Source organism: Lethenteron reissneri, chromosome 21, assembly GCF_015708825.2.
Source record: "Lethenteron reissneri isolate LAM-NWPU_2019-01 chromosome 21, ASM1570882v1, whole genome shotgun sequence".
Classification (NCBI taxonomy): Eukaryota; Metazoa; Chordata; class Hyperoartia; order Petromyzontiformes; family Petromyzontidae; genus Lethenteron; species Lethenteron reissneri.
Window position 1 is genome coordinate 6,502,391 of NC_083799.1, and position 23,600 is coordinate 6,525,990.

Below are 23,600 nucleotides of genomic sequence, written 5' to 3' on the forward strand. Positions count from 1 at the left end.
GGGGCGGCAATGCAAAATCTCATCCTCATGTTCACATTTCTCCTCCTCTTTCTATTATTTATGTTGTTTTTCACTCGAGATGTTGGGCTATCACGCAAAAATGTAATGCACCGGCTATCCCTTGCCCAACCAGATAGCGACTGCAAAAGAGACCCGCCATCCTCATGGGTTCTCACCAAGTAAAATATGTTTACTACTACTACTAGACGATCGCCATGCACAAGCAGGTTGTTATAGGATGCTGCGGGATTATTTGCTTTGCAGCAGAGGACAATGAAGCAACGTCCACTGTGGCACACTATTAAATGCTCCCATATCTAAATTGGCGGCCTTCACCACACCACACTGACCAGCATGGTGAAGTATGGTCAAATATAACTTCCACGACCTGCACGGGATGGTCCTCATCCAGCAGTGGATTTACAAAGGTCTGTACAAATTACACCCGTAACTTAATCAAACGTCCCAGGGGAGCTATTATTTTTGTCGTAGAGACGTGTGTGACTGCCATTGGGAGGGTGGACAGCTGTTGCTACCTGTGTGGCTGGAGCTGTTGCCGAGAGAGGGTCTCTTTGTGGGGCAATCTGAAACGGAAGACACGGCAGGGGTTCAGCAAGCACACTCTCCCAAGTGGACAGCAGCCAGCGGCATACGCAGTCTCGTTTGTGCGAGCAGCTTACTTACATACCAACAACACTGTAACAGGCCAAAGTGCGGGTCAGCTAAAAACAGAAAACCGCCTGTGGAGGCGTAGTAGCATAAAAGGCATTGCCTCAGATCTTGGCTTACGATTAGAAATTGATTCTTGTTTTTTTTCTTCCAAGTTGCACTTATCCATTTTCCAACTAAAGTGTATTCCGGTTGTGATTATCGACATCGTGCCACGCTGCGATGAGGAGATATCCACTCGGATCTCTCGTGGAAAGCGGCGTTACATCATCTGGTGTGAAGAGAACAGCTCCTGGAAGGTGACATCACACAACTAGTTCTGAAATGACTTAAATTGCTTCTTAACCACATTTTGTGGTGGAACACTTTCACCCACTGCTGGATGAAGTGGTCTCCATGCGAGTTGTTGACCATGCTTCACCACGCTGGCCAGTGCAGGTCAGTGAAGGGGTTCTGCACATGACCGGTTTAAATATCACGCGCCACTGACATGAGCTTTGGCCAGGAATCGAGTTCAGTTCGCCGGCACCATAACTCAGAGCGCTAACCACTGCACAATTTATTTGTTTGCTGTTAAAGCTTCTAGTGGTGAGGATGGGTGGGGGGTTACCGGGACAGGGTGAGGAGTGCAGACTGGGATCCTGGGCTGCAGAGACTGGGCTCACTCCTTGAACGTGGCCTTGAAGTTGGTCGGCGTGCCGGTTGGGGGAGGGATTAGGGTTACAGGAAGGGGGGGGGGGAGAAATGGAAACAGACAATTGGACGCTCATTTATGTGCTTAGTTGCCCTGTGCCCAGAAGGACAGCTGCCACTGAGGATTCCCTATCAATTGTTCGAATTGAGATGTGATGAATGTCACTTATTGCACACGTAAAGCGCTCTGAGATGCTCTGGAATAAAGGGCACTGTAGCGAACACAAATTATTATTACATACCGCAGGTTGTAAACGATCACTGATGTGACACTTTCTAGGAATGGTCACCAATATGTTGTAATAATGAAATGTGTTTAAAACTCAAATTGGCCTCTGAAGCAGGAGGTGAATATTACCATTTCTGCAAAATACATTATAATCTAATAAATGCAAAGAATAAATTGAAAATAAAGTACAATGTAACCCTAATTTTGCAAACGTAATCCACAATACCAGATGGCACTAACTCAAACCACACAAAGCACGTGCAGCCACACCATACATCACCACTGCCCTACAAATCACCTCACTATCGCGCAGAAAAGCACCACATGCCACAACCTCATTTACCTAAACACCACCACAACACCACGTTACCATCACACCACATATTATTATACAATACAATACCAGACAACTAAAACCACCAACATACCACCACATCACACACCACCCACATCATCACCACATGACAACAAAGTATCATCAATCCATCACTTCCACAACACTTACACACCATCACACAAAACACCAAGACAAGAATCCCACATATTGCCTTAACAGACGTTTTGGGGCAAGTACTGTTAGTAAGCACCAATGAAGTCTGACATGGCACATGAGAGGGGGTGGTGGGTTGTCAGCACCACACCCGACTGCCATTGTCTCTCTCATGATAATGTTTACACACTGCACCAGGTCCTCATTTGAGGCCGATTCAACCTACGAGAGGCCCAGGACCAGTTTGGATAATCGTCATTGGTGTTGGCCGTGAGCGGGAATCGAACTCGGGTCGCCGGGTTTGTAGTGTTTTAAAACCCACCGTCAGAGAACATGAAGGGCCATTTCCAAAAAAACTCGCCGATTATATATTTTATTTCTTTCAAGGCGACATTGCTCTTGACAAATGCGTTGAGTTCTTTTGTTAACGGTTCTTGTGCACCACTGCCAATGCAACAGCATCACCAAACAATGTGTATCATTATGAGCGCAATACATTCCTGCGCACCAACAAGAGATGCATGTAAACACAGTCGTCGGATTATCTGGTCTGGCGCCAGCTGGCTCCAGATCTGAGCACGATGCTCGGCTCCGCGAGTGCCAATTGGGTTTCCCGTCTCACGGGAATACAGACTCCGAAGCAGGGCCCATCGTGTGCATTGTGTCGACAATGCAACTTCTGCTCGTGTATTCATTCGATGACGGTACATTTAATTGATTTGCTTTATTACCTTTCTTGTACTCGTGTTTATTTTTTATGAGACCAGACGGCATCAGGGACTGGCGAGCCATGGTGCGCATGGGATTATGCGGTGCTCTTTGGTGCATGCGGCTAAGAGATAATAATAATAAGAAGAAGAACACCAAGAAGCCGGCACAGCTGACGCCAGCAGAATCACTCTGTCAGCCGAAGTACAGAGGACATCTCCTTTCTTATCGCAGACGACAGAAGAGTGCGAGGAGTTTCCACAGAAATGCTCCTAAGAATGTGCGATGCTCGTTTAAAATGCAATTAGTTTGAGCATGGCAATTATTTTTTTTTGTAAAACTAGATTTACGTTAAATGGGGAGTGGTAGTGCAGTGGTTAGCCTACTGTGCTACGAACCTGGCAATCTGACTCCAATTCCCAGCCACGGCTACCATCAGTGGCGAGCGAGATTAGAACTCGTTCTGTGCCCTCACTTTCATCAACCCAGACTCATAGATATGGTATAGAGAGGAACATATAAGTCAGCAAATTAATAGATACCTTCATCAATCAATTGAATTCAATAATTATACCATCGATTATGCCACTGCAATCGCATTATTAATCCACCCGCACAAACGAGCGTGGTGAAGTATGGTCAAAAAACCTCCCCCCCGCCCGATGACTGGCACAGCTGAGGGAGGCCTTCATCCAACAGCAGATTGACAAAGGGTTGTTTGATATTACCTACCTCGCCTGGTATACAAAAGGTCGTGGCTTCGATCCCAACCCTGATGCCTGTATATTTGGAGTTTGCCTGTTCTCCCTGTGGTCGTGTGGATTTTTCTCCTGGTCCTCCAGTTTTTCCCTCCACATTTAAAAACGTGTGTTGAGAGTATTTGGCTGCTATACATTTCCGCGTGATAAGCCCCTTCGTTGAGCTATCATTTGTGGCCAGGTCGCTTCTGAAAAAAAGGCTGTATAGCTCAGTAGGTCTTATCTGGTAAAAAAAAAAATAGTTTAGTTTTATTCATATCCACATTGCCTATTATTGCCCAATACAGCATTTTGCAGGAGGTAAAAATGTATTCATCATGACCAAAAGATATAATCACGTGATATGCCTCCCTCATATATCCGTACCTCCACGTACATAAATAAATCTTCTATACACAAGCCATCGGCCACCACGTACTTCTAGGAGTACATAATTCCAGCAGCAGCAGCATTGACTCAGCCCGAGCAAATTCTGGACCGATTTTTGACATACGGCGTCTCATTCGCATAATGATTACTTTGTGTTTGTATCATGGTTGGCCCATGCGTGGATTTTCTCCGGGTGCTCTGGTTTCCTCCCCACATGTATAAACACTCACGAATGGGCTAAAAATAGGTTAATATAGAGAGAACTGCAGAGCAATAGTTAGCGCTGGCTCACCGCCCAGCAGCCTTCAAGCTTGTCTGTGGTTCCTGAGCGATTGTGAGATGCAATTCGTATGCACGAAGCTATATGAGATTAATCATTATCAGTTTTTTTTCGAATGTGCGAAATCATTAAAAGTATTCTTATTATTATACAAGAAGAAGATTTCAGCATTAGAAGCCCCATACCTCCTGTGTGATGGAGCCGCGCCAACGGCGCTGCGACGTGCGAGCGACGTGCGAGCGACATGAGGGCAACGTGAGAGAGACATGAGAGCAGTACATACCGGACGCAGGGCAGCCCAGCAGCTCGAGTCTCAGGCCAATGCCCGTCTGGGACCACTTCTCGGGGTAGAGCCGCACAAAGCGCGCCTGCACGGGCCGCACCTGACGCAGCTCCGGCTTGTCCGCATTCGCATTTCCCACGAAGTACTGCGCCATCAAGGAACAATGTGGGGATGGGGTGGGGGGGCAAAAAAGTATGACGTCAGGAGGAGGTGCGTCGCTGGGTTAACGATGCTTCGATTAAAATGTATTTTTGGGTACAAGCAGTAGCGTAGTAATCGAGTGTGCAGGCAGAGCTGGATGGACCCAAGTGCTGGGCTATGGCATTCCATACACCAGGGTCCCAGCCAACCATGTAAGACCACGTGGGAAAAAATCAGGGAAAATGTTTTGATTGCTTACGCTTTACGCAAATCATATGAAAATGATGTCGTTACATTTAGTCCAGTGGAAAGAACAAACGTGTACAATACAAGACAGAAAACTCGAAACAAGATGAACACGATGTTATAAACGCGACAAAAAAGAAAGCGTTTTTTTATTGAATCACTAACTCATAGTGGAGAGGAGTGAATTGTCACATGCCTGGAGACAGGGAACACACCGACACAACCATCAACCCGATCACCATGCACAGCAGGCCTTGAGGGCTGCCAGTAGCCTCGTCTCTCTACATGGAGTGATTTTTCCAAAAGTTTTCCAAGCGAAAAATTGTGTTGTCTCCATTTACTGCCTAGTTAGGAGGCATTTTGTCCACATTTTTGCGCAAGCAGTAATACATTCTTCAGCAGACAGTTTAAACATATAACAGTAAACACACACGCACATGCACACCACAGATATAATTACAATGAAGTCATATAAATTAACATTTAAAATAATTAAGAGACTACACTGGCAGTTCTGCACAAGTACTCATTAAGATTAACATCAAATTCATAAAAAACAATCTGGATTTGTAAAACATGGCCTTTCTACGGAAAATAACTGAACTCTAGATATATGAAAATGGGATATTGCCTACAATGTCTATATCAATCATCTGTGCTCAAACGCCTTGGTAAGCACTCTTCTTCTGGCAGTGATATCAAACATCGAACAAGCAAGTTTTAGGTTATAGTTCACAAAATACTAGAACACATTACAGCAATAGACACATACTAGGCACGTAATAATCGGGCAATTAAAGGAGATTATTATGCTCGTGATATGTGCATATAATCACATGTATAACATCTATGATTTGCAATTCACACAAAAATATGCATATTTTTGTTCCTTTAGGCTAAAGTTCAGAAAGAGACTAAACAAACAAGGCCGATAGTTTAAACAAGACGTAACAAGGCTGTACGGACAGTACAGACAGGACAAATAAGATAGTCAGCACAGACAAGACAACAGTACAAAAAAATGTATAGTTTAATTGATTCTCAAGCCCCAAATTGTGTTCATGATTTGAATCATGAGGTGGTGGTGGCGGGGGGGGGGGGGGTAAATCATTACTTTGCCTAGAACTCAAATGGAAACTGCAAATGACAACTTCGAGCGGGGAGGGAAACATTCGACGATTCGCGAGCTCCATCAATCAACATCAATCGCGCAAGGCCTCTTCAACCGAGAGTTATCTTGAAAGTTGCTCCAGCCCAGATGAAAACACACAGGGCTTGCCCACGACCCTGACCGCCCCGCAGGGCGGGTTAAAGGTCGTGCCTCTCTCAACATGGACGGTGTTGACATCTGCGCGCGATGCTCTCTCTTAACGTGCTCTGAAATCCTTCAATGAGGGTCCCCGCACTGTTGCTCATAGCTAATTATGACTATGCGTGTGTTGTAAGTTTCTTTTAAGCACAATTCAAATTTTTATTTACATATCTTCTTCTTCTCCTTGTTAAATGACACCGCATCTCAAAGCGCTGTGCGGTAATTTGCACGCAAAGGGTTTTTATTGTCTTTACTTTTTTTTTTACTTTTGATGTAAATATGCCGTACGCGTGTGTATAGCAGAACAAACATGTTACGGATAATTAGCATTGTTAATACACCATCATAAGTAGAGTAGGAAACGGCTGTTTTTTTAAATGTTTCAAGTGTTGTAAATACGAGGCATTCTTTTCTCAAGCACAATCCAACAGAAATAGCTCACTGCCAACGGCCATGCTCATAAAGTGGGCTTCAGTCCTGTATTTACACTAAGCCTAGTTCATCCAGCCCTGACAGGGGGTACACTGAATCGAGGCTACAATTAGTCCAGTTTACCAGTTTACATTGGGGACTACACTGACTTCTAACGCAAATGGAGAACAGCGGGTCGAGTTGATGTCAACCAATGACCTCATCCTCATCCACAACTCGAAGCGATGGGTAGAACGCAAGGACATGTAGAAAGAACGTGGTCCACCGTGACCAGGTGAACGCTGCTGTTAATCCTAACCGAGCAACGCTGCTCAACTAAATAATCCCCTAATGTACGCATGTAAGTGTAGTGTCGTCTGTGCGTGCAGGTCGCATGCGTCGCACACACAGTCAGCTGGAGATGAGGTGGTTGCAGGTGGCACCGCTCTGCCCTTGTTATTGTTGTTGCCGAGCTCACGCCACCACTCGGGCCCCCTCTCTCTCTCTCTCTCACATATGACCCTGCTGCCTGCATGACCTGTCCCAGACACGACCCTGTCCGCGTTGCAACGATGGCATCGACTGGGACAGTCAATTACTGTCCGGTCGCGGAATGATCGTGCGAAGGCGGCGGCGACGACGAGACGAGTCCAATCCCAGAACCGGCAGCCCAGAGCTCTCGCTCTCCGTTGCTTATATTCCCCTTGGGGGACTTGGCTCCGCCCTAGCCGCGCCTCCCTTCTCGAACCCTCTAGAGGGTTCCAGGGGCTTCCACACGAGGTCTACCGTGACCCTTGCCGCAGTTCCTCCGCCCTGCCAGCACACACGTGTATATGCTCAGTGGTATGTGCGCTAAGTTGTCCACCTGCAGTTGCTGCTGCTGTCCAACAGTCAGCGCTATGTCACTACATCAGTATAACATTGTTTCTGCTCTCTTTCGTTTTATCTAATAGAGAAACAACTGCGAGCGGGGAAGGTGGTTGTGAGCAGGGCGTTTATGTGCGCACGTAAAAATTAAGAGCTATAGCCCAGTTTATTGTACAGCGGTTGCCTGACTGTCGTATATGGACCAAAAACAATGCCCACCGGGTAGTGGGGCTGGCGGTAAGCGGTAAGTTGTTCATTTAATACGATAAATATGTTCTGCACTGGAATGGAGTTCATATGTGATGGAGACAGAATGTGTCATGTAAATAAATTATTTGTGTTTAATACGACATATTTAAAAACAAAATAGGGCATAAAAACACAGAAAACTCCTTTATGTATACATAACTTTCCACGGCGATAGTGCATTGCTTAACTTGAATCTGGGCCACGTAAGTGTTTGTAATTATTATTACAAATACTCAAGGTCAAAAATTAAGGTCGGTCATCACGGCCAATACGGTTGATGCCGCCACAACTTTCCCTCACCTTCTGCCTACCACTGTACATCTCGTAGTTGGTGAGCAACTCCTGCCAGTTTATCCGCACTTGTGCAACGGTGTCGCGGTGATCCTGATGCTTAGTGACGCATATGTGCAGTTGCTACTTCACCTCTGATTAGCACGGTTGGCTACGTACGGGTGTGAAAGAAGTTCTAACAGACACACAGAATGGGTTCTCACCTGGTTGCACAGCAAAGCATCTGTATGTCTCGCCTACTTGTTTGCGGTATCATTGGCTGCTAGATGCTCATCTGCCTTTGGTAGTTGTGCTGTACCAGGGGCCCCACAACTCGAGACCAGAGCTCTTTCAGTCACCACTTTCAGACGATTTTAGGATGTTCATTATTCTCGACATGACTTCAGTTTCTAAGGGCAGGTTCCTTGCTTCCCTTCGTCTTATCTGATCTGGTACGTTCCTGCTCATTTGGGCATCCGTGTGAAGTGTTGAGCATTCTCCACTCGTGCGCATTAGGGGTTTTCTCCGGGGACTCAATTTTAATCCCACATACTGTACCAAATGCTCATAAATGGAATTGGCCAAATATCCAAATGTAAGGCCCTCGTGAGACAGAGACAGCACTTTACTGGAAGAATAAAGGGCATTGTTTATCGAACTAGTAGACAGGGAGAACTCAGAAGACGATGTCCCTCCACAGAGAAACATTTTCACCCAACAACACTAAACATTTGAGTGCTGAGTGTTGTGTAAACGCGAGCAAGAAGTCTTACTTTGCAGAAATAAAGGCGGGCAGTAAACAAACATTTTCCTCGCGGCAAGGACGTTTTCCACACAACCATCTCCGGTGTGATAACATAACAGGGTCTTATAAAACTGAAAGCATGGACACACAAACGCATAAACAAAGACCCACGTATAGCGTGAACAGACTGTTGGGAGCAAGTACTGTTAAACAAGCACCTATGAAGGCCGATACGGCACACGAGGGGGTGGGTGACCAACACTACGTCCGGCCGCCTTTGTCTCCCTCGTGGCGATGTTTTACACACCGCACCAGGTACTGATTTGAGGCTGAGTCAAACTAGGGGAAGCCCAGGACCGGTTCAGATAATTGTCACTGGTGTTGGCCGTGAGCGGGAATCCAACTCGGGTCGCCGGGTTCATAGCGCAGCACGTGAACCCCTACACTACCGCTCCCCACACACACACATAGACACACACATACAGACAAATGCACATAGACACACAAGTACGCACTGTCCGTTTTGTAAACATCTTATAAAAAGTCACACAAACAGGATAAGAATATAGCTACGCTCCAAAAGATTAATTAAGATAAGAAATGAGCACGGCTCTAAAAAATACTGTTGGCCATTCCTCTGGGAGATAAACAGAATATCAACAGAAAATCTAACATCTGAGGTCTAGTCACACAACCTAATGTGCCAATTATTGTTCTGGACTGGTTAGGCCAACTTTTTCATGTTTGCGAGTTACTTAACCAGGGTGCATGATGGAGCTGAGGTGTAATGACGTACCAAATTATATAAATTTTTGAGCTAAGAATATGGATAGAATCGCCCATGCAATATTCCATATCCACTGCCTATGGTGTATGTAATGAGTTTGTAAGGCACCTGCAACCACTAGAGGTCGCCTAAATTCAATCAAATCGTGAGACTGAATCGAAGGAATCATTACACCTCAAATGGAGAAGTTAGCTTAGGCTTGGACGATGGCTCTAAGTCTAACTTGGCTAATGAACAACATTGAACAAGATAATTGTTTTTTTACCCTTCTATCTGGCAACAAAACAGACACCTTTTTTACAAGGAGTCATGTCTGCATAGACCACAATACCTGCAGTCATAATGCAAACAAAAAACATAACTCATATTTTTACTGGCAAATGAGGTTCCAATGATGTAAATGCTTACCCCGAGCTCTCATACTCTGATGGTGCATTGTCTTTGAGTTGTGTGCCTTTTGGCGTCATCTGGTCCAACCCATGTGAGACTAGGCTCTAAGGAAAGCTGTCTCGGGTGTGGACCAATCAACTTCAAGGACAGTACATATATTATCAGAGTTATGTTTTTTGTTTGCATTATGACTGCAGGTATTGTGGTCTATGCAAACATGACTCCTTGTAAAAAAAGGTGTCAGTTTTGTTGCCAGATAGAAGGGTAAAAAACCAATCATCATATTTTTTACTGGCAAATGAGGTTCCAATGAAACCTTGAACAACGTTTGCCAAAATATCTCAGCATTCTCATGAGCATGAAAACAGAGCACCAGGTTTATGCTTGAGAGTTACAACACAATGTGCTTGTTACATGAATATTTTTTAAAGTCACAGCGTGTATATTTTGCTTAAAATTGGACGTACCGTATATAGTAAGCATTTACATTTAACAATTGCAGTAGGGTACGTTAGTTTCCAAATTGACTATATAAAATGCACAAACTATTCTCGAGTTTATGGATTTCAGTACAAATTATTTAACCAGGTACAGACATTAAGTCCATTTCGCAAGGATGATATGGCAATTTACGAGTTACAAATTATTAGGTATTGATTAATCTTTATAAATTAATTATTGGTCAATTTTACCGATTAAAGAATTGGCATTAACGCTGGTGTGCAATGCAGATAGATGAATGCTACCACGGAGTCTTTAACGTTTCACTTAACAAGATGGAATGCTTCGGTAATTACCTCCAAAAATCATTAGAGGGCTGAGGGATTAAAACTACCAAGCGATTGCACTTGCTTGATAAGCTGTGCAGTGGTCTCATTCTTTATCATCAACATCATCATCATTCTTAATTTTGGAGCTTTCGTGACTGCAGGAATTATTCTTTGGTTCTTTCGGTAAAGTCACGTATAAAGATAAAATAATAAATTAAATAATAGCATACTACGACGTTTCGATTGCAACACAAGCAATCATCATCAGGTATAAAAGAAATAGCAACAAAAATCTAACCAGAAAACTATAGACAGACATATAAGCAGACAGATATCACAAAGCTACACAGAGAGAGAGAACACATATCGGCACAAAGAGAAAGATCGTCTCTGTATCTTTATACGTGACTTTATCGAAAGAACCAAAGAATCATCATCATTATCAGCTGTGCTCTATCCACTATTGGATGACGGGCTCCCCCTGCAATCTCCATCTCGCATCATCTTGTGATATCACTAAATCAGCAAATAGATACAGCACATGCAATGTTCAAAGTATACGCATTGAATACCGTGTGCCATAATGGTTTGTTCATGGCATATGCAAATTATTGGATGGGCAAAAAAGTGAGAAAAGCAAATAATACCTCGAGGTTAAGCAAGTGATTAAGATATAGTGAACAACATAGAGATATGACAGACAATATTAACTAAGCTAAAAACTAATCTATTTTAATTTTACCAGGTAAGGTAAGGCCCACTGAGCTTTATAGATATTTTTCAGAAGCGATCTGGCCACAAATTGATAGCTTAATGAGGTGACTTATTACGCGGAAAATTATAGCAGCCAAATACTCTAAATGCATGTTGATTTTAAATTTGGAGAAAAAAAACTGGACGATCCGGCTAAAAATCCACACGACCATGAGGAAAACATGCAAAATCCAAATATACAGGCGTCAAGAGTTGGGATGAAATCCATGACCACCTGTATACCAGGCAAGGTAGTTAACATCCCGCCACCGTGGTGCCCCTTAACTCAGACAGTATAAAATAAACACGGGGGGCGACTTACGTAGCTGTACATGTGGCATAATTCAAATTACACCTTAAGAAACAACAACAGAAACACGTCAATTTCATCCTCGTGACATGCATGTCCCCGTCCTTTCTGCACAGCATCTTGTAGATGCAGTTGCACGCCAGATGAATCCAAATTGTAGTGCATTCTACAGGAACAGCCTTGGCCTGTCCCACAGCCCGCGAGTTTAACGCCCAATTTTACCATGCGCAGACATCGTTCAGTCTCCCATAAAGACCTCTGGCTGCAAGCACGAGGCCCTATGCTTCCACCCCATCCACCATGTCCCAGGCAAGTATCCCCCACCGGCCCTTGGGGGGGGGGGGGGGGGGGGGCTCACCTTGTAGATTCCGTCCAATGTGCGAGAGTGAGTCCATGTCACGCCATCCATGCTATGCGCCAGGCGGAACCGCCGCACGAAGGCCTTGATGTCCCGGGGGCCGTGGCCATGGCTCGCGATGCCAACAGGCGGCGAGTGGTGCCCGACAAGGACCCCCTTGGCCCCCTGCAGCATGACCCCCGTCACCGTGCGTGGCTGTCCCAGGTCCACCTTGAAGATTGGGAGCATGATTGATTATTGTTGTTATTATTCTTATTATACAAATTTTGAAAATGGCAGCCTTTTAAAAACATTCGAGCTTTATCCCAGGTGGGTGTAATTCAATTGTATGTTGACTTCATAATGTGAGACGAATTGTCTGTTTTAAACTCTCACAGAAAAGAGCATCGCCCTACCTGTTTAAAAAAATACCCTATATAAGCAGACTGCATTAAACTATTCCTAAGAACCACGTGGTGGGTGTGGGATGGTAAGCGGTGGATGCAGTTGGTGAACAGTCAAGCAGTAGGTGTAGGTGGTGACCAGTAGGTGTAGTTGGTGAGCAGTGGGAGTGGGTGATGAGTGGTGGGTGGGGGTGGTGGGTGGAAGCGGTGGGAGCCATTGGTGAGCAGTGGATGATGGTTGGTGAGTGCAGCAGCATTGTGCAACAGGGTTAGCTCTGTCTGGTGGAGGGTGAATTTGGAGTATGGACCTGCAGCCACTGCCCATGCGCGTTGGGATTCGCCGGCGCCCAACCGTAGCGCCCCCCCAGTAGGCGAGCGCTGGCTGCGCCCCAGCGCATGTCCAGGCTGGAGGAGGCCGTGAGCTGCCCGTCTGGGATCAGCCCTGACGTGAGCCCCAGCAACTCCGAGCATGGCCCGTCTGTCGTGGGGATGGACGGACGTTAGGGTCAGAGGTTAAGCTGTTTTGCGTCAAAATTATGGCGGTTTACCAAACAACACTTTCAGGTCCGGCACGTCTGTGCCCTTCTTCAAGGAAAGGTGTACAACCCACCGCTGCCATGACGCCCAATGACGTCTCTTTTAAGAAGCCATCATCAGGAGTGCTGCTACGCGTAGACCTTTGAAATTCTTTGAAACAATTAATCGATACGTTTATCACATTGTCTCATTTTAGACTGCATTGTGATTACAATGAAAAGATTCAATGATCGATAACTGCAATGTACCCAACAAATGTGAAATGTAAAAAAGATATACTTTTAAATTGAAAAACGTTTAAATCGGTCAGTGATGCAAATTATTAAAGCGTTCGTCAGATATCCAGCCTCAGCATCTATACGATCATAAGACACAAACAGGGGGATCCTGCCTCTCTGCCTCCCATCACGGACACGGGGACACGACGGGGCCCATCCTTTTCGAGGCCTGGCCTAGCCAAACCCACGGCAGAATGCCAGCCACCAGCCGGAATTATTAGATCTGCTCCCCTGTTTTCAGTGATAATAGCATTACACTTCATAACAATCGCTCGTCCTAACACAATCAAGGATTCGTAAATCCTTTAATAGTGTCCTCGTGACTCCTGCTTTTTGATAACGGGTGACATCCCCGGCAATAAATCTCCACGTGACAGCAGATGAGAGTGCTCGGGAGTTGGGTATGTCGCCAAGCCCCCGGGCCAGTGAAACAAAATCGTCGCCTGCGGGCGAACGCGCATCTCGCACACGCGGGGGCTCCCGCACAGGCTCCGCGCAAATTTGGCTTCAACGCAAATGAAATGCGACAGATCGCAAATTTCAGTTTGTTCGGCTGCCCTTTTTTTCCCCTCTAAGTGCAGTATAAAATGAATTTCTAGATGATCAAAGTGCCCTATTATGTTGTACAAAATAAGGGCCAATCATGTGTAATAATTTATCCGCTTGCAAATCACATTGATGTAAACCGAGAGCCTTAATGTATTTCACTTCATGTAAAAGCAGCATGGTAATCCTATAAAGAAGCATTCCGCATGTAACCTATTTCCCAATTCTGCCACACAGGCGTCATCTTGGCAGCGAGCCGTTCACCCTAATTAATAAATTTTATTGTTGTAAATGTGCAATAAAATAAAGCATCTCATTTAGAATGTGCTCTAGGTGATGGCACGTGTCCCACCGGTAACTGTGCACACATGCACACACACCCTATGCAGCAGCAGCAGCAGCAGTTACACACCCCGCAGTATACACACACTGCTTTGACATCACCTGTCAAACGTGAGCCCTTCCCTTCGCAAATAACATGCCTCGTCCAAAAACTAATTACTCGAGCATAAATATACATTAAATAACAGGTCAATTAAAACTATTTTTTTAATTTACTGCAACTAATAGAGAGACATTTCAGGAGACTGGCCATTTTCAAGCTTGCAAAAGAGAAAATTTCGATTTAAAGCTTTCGTGACTGCAGGGATTCAGTTTCTTGGATCTTTCGGTAAAGTCAAGTAGAAGGGAAATGTTTTTTTTATTATTTCCCTTCTACGTGACTTTACCGAAAGATCCAAGAATATGCAAAAGAGCACTTAAATAATTCACCAATTCCTGGCACGTAGACCGTACGTATATACTTCTGTATTTATCAGTTGCAGAAAAACACGGTCTCCCGGTGGGTTTAAGCACGAACTTAGTTGTTCATTATAGTGCACGCACACACCCCAAACTGCCAGCCCCACACCACCCACCCCCACACCCCCAAAAAAAGAAAAAATCCCTCGTCTGCAAATTCTGCGATTGCATACGCTTTGGTTCTATCGGTAAAGTCACGTAGTTAGAAATAAAATAAAACAAATCACGACGTTTCGATCGCAACACAAGCAATCGTCATCAGGTGGGACAACCATAGCAAGAAACAACTGCTGAAGAAGGCGAGAGAGCTGCCGTGGCACGAGGTTATATAGACTATATAGGTAGGGTACATGGGCGGTGCTAGAGATGGGGGGGGCAGAGTAAGGTCTGCTGAGGTGACGGGAGAGCTAGGGGGAGAGAAAGGTGGGGGGTTGCCAATGCAGCAACAATGCCAAACGCTGGGGATGCGAGGAGAAATTAACTCGGAAAAACAGACAAGCACCCGGCAGATATGATGGAACAACCATAAACAGTTAAGGTTTTACCTGGTTAATAACATCCTTCTAATGATTGCTCAATTTGTGTCTGCGATTGCACTTAATTCGGTCGAGCTCAGCGGTTTGAGTACAAACAGCAGAAGCTTAAGCCACGCTTGGTTGCCCATGTCTGGTAACCGCAAAACCCCATGTGTGTGTCAGTGGATCGACTCCCCGCCATTCCACCCCTCTGCCGGCAACTAATCACAATTTAATTGAAAACGGGACGGGCAATCAGAGGAGGCTGGCTAGCCCGGTGGCCAAACGTGCTTACCACCCAGCTGGTTTACGCGGATGGAGTCAACAGTTCAATTTATACAGTGCCTCTCTGATGCCACTTCTTTATTTTCACATTTTACCGAAAGCCTGCCATCTGCTATACAGCATCAGTTCAATGCCATGTGCAAGTCTTCACAGGCCAGATAAAATATTGTGGTGAAACGGCCGAAACGCATCTCCTTGGCTCTCCGGTGTCTTTTCGATTCGGTTTCTGAAAAACCTCCCGGCACATAAAGCAAAACGTCGGACACATGCCGAAACTGCAAACACCTTAACAATACGATATGCCCGATTGCTGTTGAGTGATGAGATCCTCCTCCACGTATGCAGAAGCCATGCGATCAGCATGAGTGCAGGTGGGAAATGGATTGTGGCGTCACGGGGCCGTGAGGGATGGTGAAGATTTGGGCAGTGGCCTTCATCCAGCAGTGGATAAGCCATAGCTGATGATGACAATGGCAACGACATTCATGAGTGAACTGGGCCCAATAATTATGAGTAGTCACGCACGAGGACCTTATATGATGGAGGAGCAGTGGCACAATGGTTAGCGTACTGCGGTAATGAACACCAGTGACGAGCGATATCTGAACCGGTCCTTGCAGACAAAGTATGGTTAAACAACTCCTGTGGCTGCGATAGCCTTCATCCCAGCCAGAGTAATGTAATGGGATAACCTTCATCCAAGAGTGGATTTACAAAGGGCCGTAAAAAAAGAAAAAAAATCTATAAAAAACATACCCTTAAATTACGACAAATTAGCCATTACAGTCCTTTGCCTGTACGAATTATCTGGGGTGTCCCTAGCAAGGGGGATATTCCATCTCAATAGACTCAGATTTAATTAGAAGCTAATTGGTTAATTGAAAGACTGAGTGAGCGACACGCTACATGGGGTGAGCTCTGGCTGAGCACGGCATTTCACGGGCTCGTGGAGGTGTGGAATGGATGAGCGGGCTAGGCGAGGAACATCGATTCAACCTCCCGCCGCGTTGGCACACGCGTGCAATTGCAGTCGACAGGTTTGGGGATTGCAATGCGTAGGCATCCACGTTCCAGCGCTGGCTTCTGTCTCGCCAGTTCTCCCCTGCCTTCTCACCACGCTCATCAGGTATTGAGGCCACAAAGTAAAAACCGGCTAACCACTTCCAATTATTATAATTCGACAAACCACCCACTTCTGATAACTACTATGATCACCAACCAATATTATGCTTTTTCAATCTCCAAACTCGGCCTGATTATACCCGATCTCATCGGATCTCAGAAGCTTCGCAGAGGTTTAGCCTGGTTAGCGTTTCAAGGGGGTAGACTGCATGGGAATTGTGAGGCTTGGGCTTTGAAGTTGCTTGGAGATGACGGCAGAGCAATTCATTCTTTAACCTGTGCAGGGCTTTGTTACCCCGTCGTATGCATGGTTGATTTTCTTCCCACATACCAAACCGCTCGTTAACCAAATTAGCGAAAACATCCCAATGCAGGATGCTCATTACAGAGTTTTGAGCTCAGTGAGGATGTGTGCCCTCTCCTAGCATCCACACAGCGCTCCCTTCCCCCTACCCCCCCTCTCTCTCCCCCCTTGCCCCTCCCCCCTTTCTTACCTATATAACCTCTTACCACGGCAGCTCTGTCTCCCACTTCAGCAAAATAAAAATTGCTGTGGTTTTCCCACCTTATGATAATTGATTGTGTTGCAATTGAAACGTCGCGATTTATTTGATTTTATACCTACGTGACTTTACCGACAGAACCAAAGAGTATGGATCCCTGCAGTCATGAAAGCTTCAAATCTAGCTCGTGTTGCTGGTGAAGAAGATCCACATCGGGTAAAAGAAGCCTCGAGCCACGCGGTCCGGGACCCAGCTTATGATCCGAACCGGGATAGCGAACCGTGTCTAGTTCTACCGTAGCGTGGCTCGATGGGCATTCAACACCCAAGTGTAGGTTGTGTTATGTTGAGTTGGTGAAATAAATAGTGTTGCTCCCAAGAGAACGTCTGCGACTCAGTTGGACTCACTACACAAGTATTAACTTACAAAATGTCAATGCATGTTATTGTGAGGATAGGAAATTTGTCTCAGGAGTCGATATCGCGGAACAACTGTGATGGAGGTGACAAGTGTGCAGGCTGCGGCAGGCAAAAACATGACCGGGACCGCGGCGGGGAGCGGTGGCGCTTTGCAGGCTGCTCACCTGTGACCTGGCAGCCGTAGAGCTCGAAGCGGAGTGCGATGCCCCCCACCCACCGCAGGGGCTTGATGCGCACGTAGCGCGCAATCACCACCTCCGCCAGGCGGTTCAGCACCACCGAGTTTGCATCCTGGTTGCCCACAAACTCCTGCTCCGACGCACGCAAGCACGCACGCATTCACTTTAAGCACGCACACGCACTGAAATGCATTACTACACAACATGTGCAAACGTACGCACGTGCAGAAGCACAGAGATATTCAGGCAAAGGTGCGTGTTTGTGTACGACAGCTACAACAACAGCCGCAAATTTACAATAGCTACAACAACAGCCGCAAATTTACAATAGCTACAACAACAGCCGCAAATTTACAATAGCTACAACAACAGCCGCAAATTTACAATAGCTACAACAACAGCAGCAAATTTACAATAGCTACAACAACAGCAGCAAATTTACAATAGCTACAACAACAGCCGCAAATTTACAATAGCTACAACAACAGCCGCAAATTTACAATAGCTACAACAACAGCCGCAAATTTACAATAGCTACAACAACAGCAGCAAATTTACAATAGCTACAACAACAGCAGAAAATTTACAATAGCTACAACAACAGCCGCAAATTTACAATAGCTACAACAACAGCCGCCGTTGTTCACCGCGAAGTGACGGCGACGTCACCGCGGCAGTTGTGCGAGGCGAGGTGCACGTTGATGACGTTATGTGGAGTGTGGAAGGCTCGTCGGGCAGGAAGTCACGGGGACAGACCCAGGTACAGTGAGGGAAAAAAGTATTTGATCCCCTGCTGATTTTGTACGTTTTCCCACTGACAAAGAAATGATCAGTCTATAATTTTTATGCTGGGTTTATTTGAACAGTGAGAGACGGAATAACAACAAAAATATCCAGAAAAACGCATGTCAAAAATGTTATAAATTGATTTGCATTTTAATGAGGGAAATAAGTATTTGACCCCTCTGCAAAACATGACTTAGTACTTGGTGGCAAAACTCTTGTTGGCAATCACAGAGGTCAGACGTTTCTTGTAGTTGGCCACCAGGTTTGCACACATCTCAGGAGGGAATTTGTCCCACTCCTCTTTGCAGATCTTCTCCAAGTCATTAAGGTTTCGAGGCTGACGTTTGGCAACTCGAACCTTCAGCTCCCTCCACAGATTTTCTATGGAATTAAGGTCTGGAGACTGGCTAGGCCACACCAGGACCTTAATGTGCTTCTTCTTGAGCCACTCCTTTGTTGCCTTGGCCGTGTGTTTTGGGTCATTGTCATGCTGGAATACCCATCCACGACCCATTTTCAATGCCCTGGCTGAGGGAAGGAGGTTCTCACCCAAGATTTGACGGTACATGGCCCCGTCCATCGTCCCTTTGATGCGGTGAAGTTGTCCTGTCCCCTTAGTAGAAAAACACCCCAAAGCATAATGTTTCCACCTCCATGTTTGACGGTGGGGATGGTGTTCTTGGGGTCATAGGCAGCATTCCTCCTCCGCCAAACACGGCGAGTTGAGTTGATGCCAAAGAGCTCCATTTTGGTCTCATCTGAACACAACCCTTTCACCCAGTTGTCCTCGGAATCATTCAGATGTTCATCGGCATACTTCAGACGGGCATGTATATGTGCTTTCTTGAGCAGGGGGACCTTGCGGGCGCTGCAGGATTTCAGTCCTTCACGGCGTAGTGTGTTACCAACTGTTTTCTTGGTCACTATGGTCCCAGCTGCCTTGAGATCATTGACAAGATCCTCCCGTGTAGTTCTGGGCTGATTCCTCACCGTTCTCATGATCATTGCAACTCCACGAGGTGAGATCTTGCATAGAGCCCCAGGCCGAGGGAGATTGACAGTTCTTTTGTGTTTCTTCCATTTGCGAATAATTGCACCAACTGTTGTCACCTTCTCATCAAGCTACTTGGCGATGGTCTTGTAGCCCATTCCAGCCTTGTGTATGTCTACAATCTTGTCCCTGACATCCTTGGAGAGCTCTTTGGCCTTGGCCATGGTGGAGAGTTTGCAATCCGATTGATTGATTGCTTCTGTGAACAGGTGTCTTTTAAACAGGTAACAAACTGAAATTAGGAGCACTCCCTTTAAGAGTGTGCTCCTAATCTCAGCTCGTTACCTTTATAAAAGACACCTGGAAGCCAGAAATCTTTTTGATTGAGAGGGGGTCAAATACTTATTTCCCTCATTAAAATGCAAATCAATTTATAACATTTTTGACATGCGTTTTTCTGGATTTTGTTGTTGTTATTCTGTCTCTCACTGTTCAAATAAACCTACCATTAAAATTCTAAATTTATCATTTCTTTGTCAGTGGGCAAACGTACAAAATCAGCAGGGGATCAAATACTTATTTCCCTCACTGTATTATGTATGGGTTGACTGCCTAACTGAGAAGATTTGTGCACACGTGTGCATGAAAACAGCATGCAAATGTATGGTTTCTTTTTTTGTTCTGTACAATTTCTACATATCACATGTGTACATACATTGATTAGATCAGCCCAAATATAATGCGAGATATGATTTTGCATAAAATTTGCGTACATCCTAAATGACCGGTTCTCAGACGCACAATTTGAAGCATGCTTTTTGAGTGCAAGAGTCAATATGAGCCGGTGAATCGTTTTGTGCCTCCTGAGTAATATGTTATGCGAGTTACATGTGCCACGCTATGCATTTGAGAATGATAATTCCGTCACTTATTCTCCTCTGCTGGCCGCCCAGTCTGGAACTCCCTTCACCCAGCAATCCTTGCAATCCCTGCTGGGTGAATCCCTGCCCCTATCTCGAGTCCAGGCTCAAGAGCTTCCTCTCTTTCCTCTGCCTATGACATAGTCTCCGCCTATAAAATAAATAGCCCATGGCTTCTAAATGGTACCTTTAGATATATGCTTTATAAATGCAAATTGTGGTGGTGTTGTTGCTGCTGCTGTGCTAACACGTGGGATTAGGGTTATCCTTTAGAATGAATAATATAGATAATGTAAAAGCTAAGCTCAAAGTACAATTATAACTGCTGTATTCATTCAGGTTTTGAACCTAGGACACTGGGATTCTAACCGTATGAAACGACCAACAAATATTTTTTTGTGCACAATGACTTGTGATTATCATTGCAGATTACACGCTAGTGCCTTTAATAAATACCGATTGAGGTCAGCAAGGCATACAAAGAAGTGTGGCCGGCACCATGCCTCGCTGACTATGTCTCCCCAGATCTTTTCTGGATACACCACACCAAGTAATTATTTAAGGCTGAGTCAACCTAGGCAAGCCCCAGAACCACTTTAGATACCACCGGCTACTGATTTATTCGTGGGCAAGTATTGAATAGAGATCGTCGCTGGGTTTGAACAGTGGTGCGCGAACCAACATGTTATCATCGTTCCCTAGACAAAACACAATTCCCCCCTTGAGACTACATAGAATGTTGGGGCAAGTGCTGTTGGCGGGCACCTATGAAGGCAGGAACAGCACACGACAGGGAGGTGTGGACGACTGCACCACGCCCAGCCATGTCTCCCCAAAGCTCATATTTACACACAGCACCAGGTACTCATTTAAGACCGAGTCGATCTATGGGAGAGGCCCAGGACGGGTTTGGACATCACTCGCCACTGATGTTTGCAATGGTAGGCAACTGAACCGAGGTCGATGGGCTCGTATCCCCAGTGCACTAACCGCTGCGCTGCCACTTCCCCGCACACTTGTACATTCTCACAGACGCGTTTACGCACATGCACACCGTCCAAAAATCCACATGAAAGGAGAATATGACCACATAATAGACAAAGCGTGTGTCCGCCGGCATTCAATATGTCAGATGCAGTGCTCCCGTTCTTTGTCGCTCAGTGCCAGTGTGTGCTTGCGTGCGTGTGTACGCGCGCGTGCGTGTGAAGCCCAGACGTACACAGCAATGGTACTTTAAATCTTGATGTAAAGTTTTTGTGACTGCAGGAATTCATATTATTGGATTTTTCGGTAAAGTCACATAGATAGGATCAAAGAAAATAAGAAAAGTGTTGCGATCGAAACGTCGTAGTTTTTTGGTTGCTTTTGTTATTTTCTTTGATCCTATCCACGTGACTTTACTGAAAGACCCAAGAAAATGGCACTTTAATCGTATAATGAATTGCATGCAGGCTCAACATCAAAACAACATCTGCAAACATCGTTTCTTGACAAGTGAAATATACACAGTTCTATTACAGATTTGACATCACATTTAACCGATGCGGGAGAGAAAAGCCTGCAAGGGTTTTGAGTGACAGTCACCAGGCAGACCAACAAGAGATTAGTGTTGTATTTGCCCTACAAGTCTGGACTACAATTTTGCACAGTCTTAGGTCATCGCCACTGTCTATCTCTGTGCATTCCAAGGATCCTCAAACAAGCAGTACTTTATTTGCCAGCGACGCTGGCCAGCAATAATGGCCCTTCGTTGAATTTGATAAATTGCTCCCCTGACCGTGTTTTAATCGTCGTTATAGATATGTTTCATCCTTATGAAGTTTCCATCATGCTGTATGCTCTGTGATAGTAAATACTTGATGTTTACACAATTGTAGAGCAACATTTAAGGATAAGCTATCGTAATAATAATAGTAATAATGCTGCCGTTAAATGACTTGTTGCCAGTATCATTATAGAATAGTAATACTAAGTATTGTATCAGATGTTATAGCCCTTTGTCAATGCATCTCATGATGCTGTGTCAGTTGTGGATCTTGCTTAAGCATACTTCACCACACTCGTCAGTAAGGCTTGATGAAAGTGAGAGGCCATGCCCAGGACTGGTTAGAACATCGCTCGCCACTGATATTTGCTGTGGCTGGGAATTGAACTTAGGTGAGCGGGTTCATAGGGCTGTACACTGCATCATTAAGACTGCAGTGGTTCTGGTGGCTCATGATTGATGTGGTTTGCCACTGCTTATCTCACATTTTGTTTATTATTAAAATGTTTCCATTTATTTTTCATATTTTCGGTTGATCTTACGCAGATAGCTATGGGGAGGATCGTTTTTGTTATTCAGACCCTATATAAATTTAAATAATGGCTATTAAATTTCATCACTCAATGCTATAATTGGATATAATTGTTTAATTAATTGATTCATGTATAGGCTGCTGTCAAACAGCTCTTCAAAGTGACTGTAAAATATGAATCGTCGACTAACGGAATGATAAATATAATCTGTCCTTGTTGAGAATTTTTTTTAACTTTGAATAAAATTAAATTTCCGTTAAAAACTGTACCGTACTAAATATGGAGCGTGGTTCCGATGACAACATTAACTACTATAGAACCGCTATAAGCAGAGGACGAATGAGGCCTCTTGGCAGCAGGGGGTCTTTAAACAGTGACAGCCAACGGACCAGCATGGCCACCTCGCTTGTTTACTAAATTAAGCAAATGGGATTTTAATGGGATTTTACTCCATGCAAAACAGCTTTATTAAGTGGGCACTTATAATTGGAATCCATTTATGCGAACGCAGCACCTACGAGTTTATGGAGCATTTCGCGAATGGCCAAACCGAGCAACGTCCTCTAATTTGCCTACGGCCAGCAACGCCTTTCTCTGATATTCCAAACGCTTTGTTTCTAAGACTCCTGCCTGCGGGCCACGGTTTTATCCGGGAGCTTACTTATGAGCACGCTATGAGAGATGGCGTCTGTACACCGCTCTCTGCCACACTGCGCTAAACGCCTCTGTGTGATTGAGGAGTAAACTGTGGCGCTTCATGCAGATGGGGGCCAATCGCACACACACGAGTGCGAGCTCGTAAACACTTGTGAAATCACGCAATGCCATCATCACAAAAACGAGTCGCACTTCTCCTCTACAGTATACAGTTTTGGTTCACGACAAATAAAGGTGAAGAACAGTTGGGAGTGAGCTATTGGACGACTGCTCTGTGTATTTGTTCACGTAC

The 23,600-nt window shown here is 45.1% G+C and overlaps 1 protein-coding gene across 1 annotated transcript in view; it reads right to left on the minus strand.

Moving 5' to 3' along the window:
* LOC133345140 (neuropilin-2-like) overlaps positions 1 to 23,600 on the minus strand; it is a 64,676-nt gene that overhangs the window by 5,453 nt on the left and 35,623 nt on the right. Inside the window, exons 8-13 of the mRNA XM_061555637.1 lie at positions 17,642 to 17,786; positions 12,780 to 12,949; positions 12,089 to 12,298; positions 4,480 to 4,624; positions 1,280 to 1,348; positions 537 to 584 (exon numbers count right to left, since the gene is read on the minus strand). Of these exons, the coding sequence (XP_061411621.1) occupies positions 537 to 584; positions 1,280 to 1,348; positions 4,480 to 4,624; positions 12,089 to 12,298; positions 12,780 to 12,949; positions 17,642 to 17,786 (787 nt within the window). The remainder of the gene's footprint in view (positions 1 to 536; positions 585 to 1,279; positions 1,349 to 4,479; positions 4,625 to 12,088; positions 12,299 to 12,779; positions 12,950 to 17,641; positions 17,787 to 23,600) is intronic.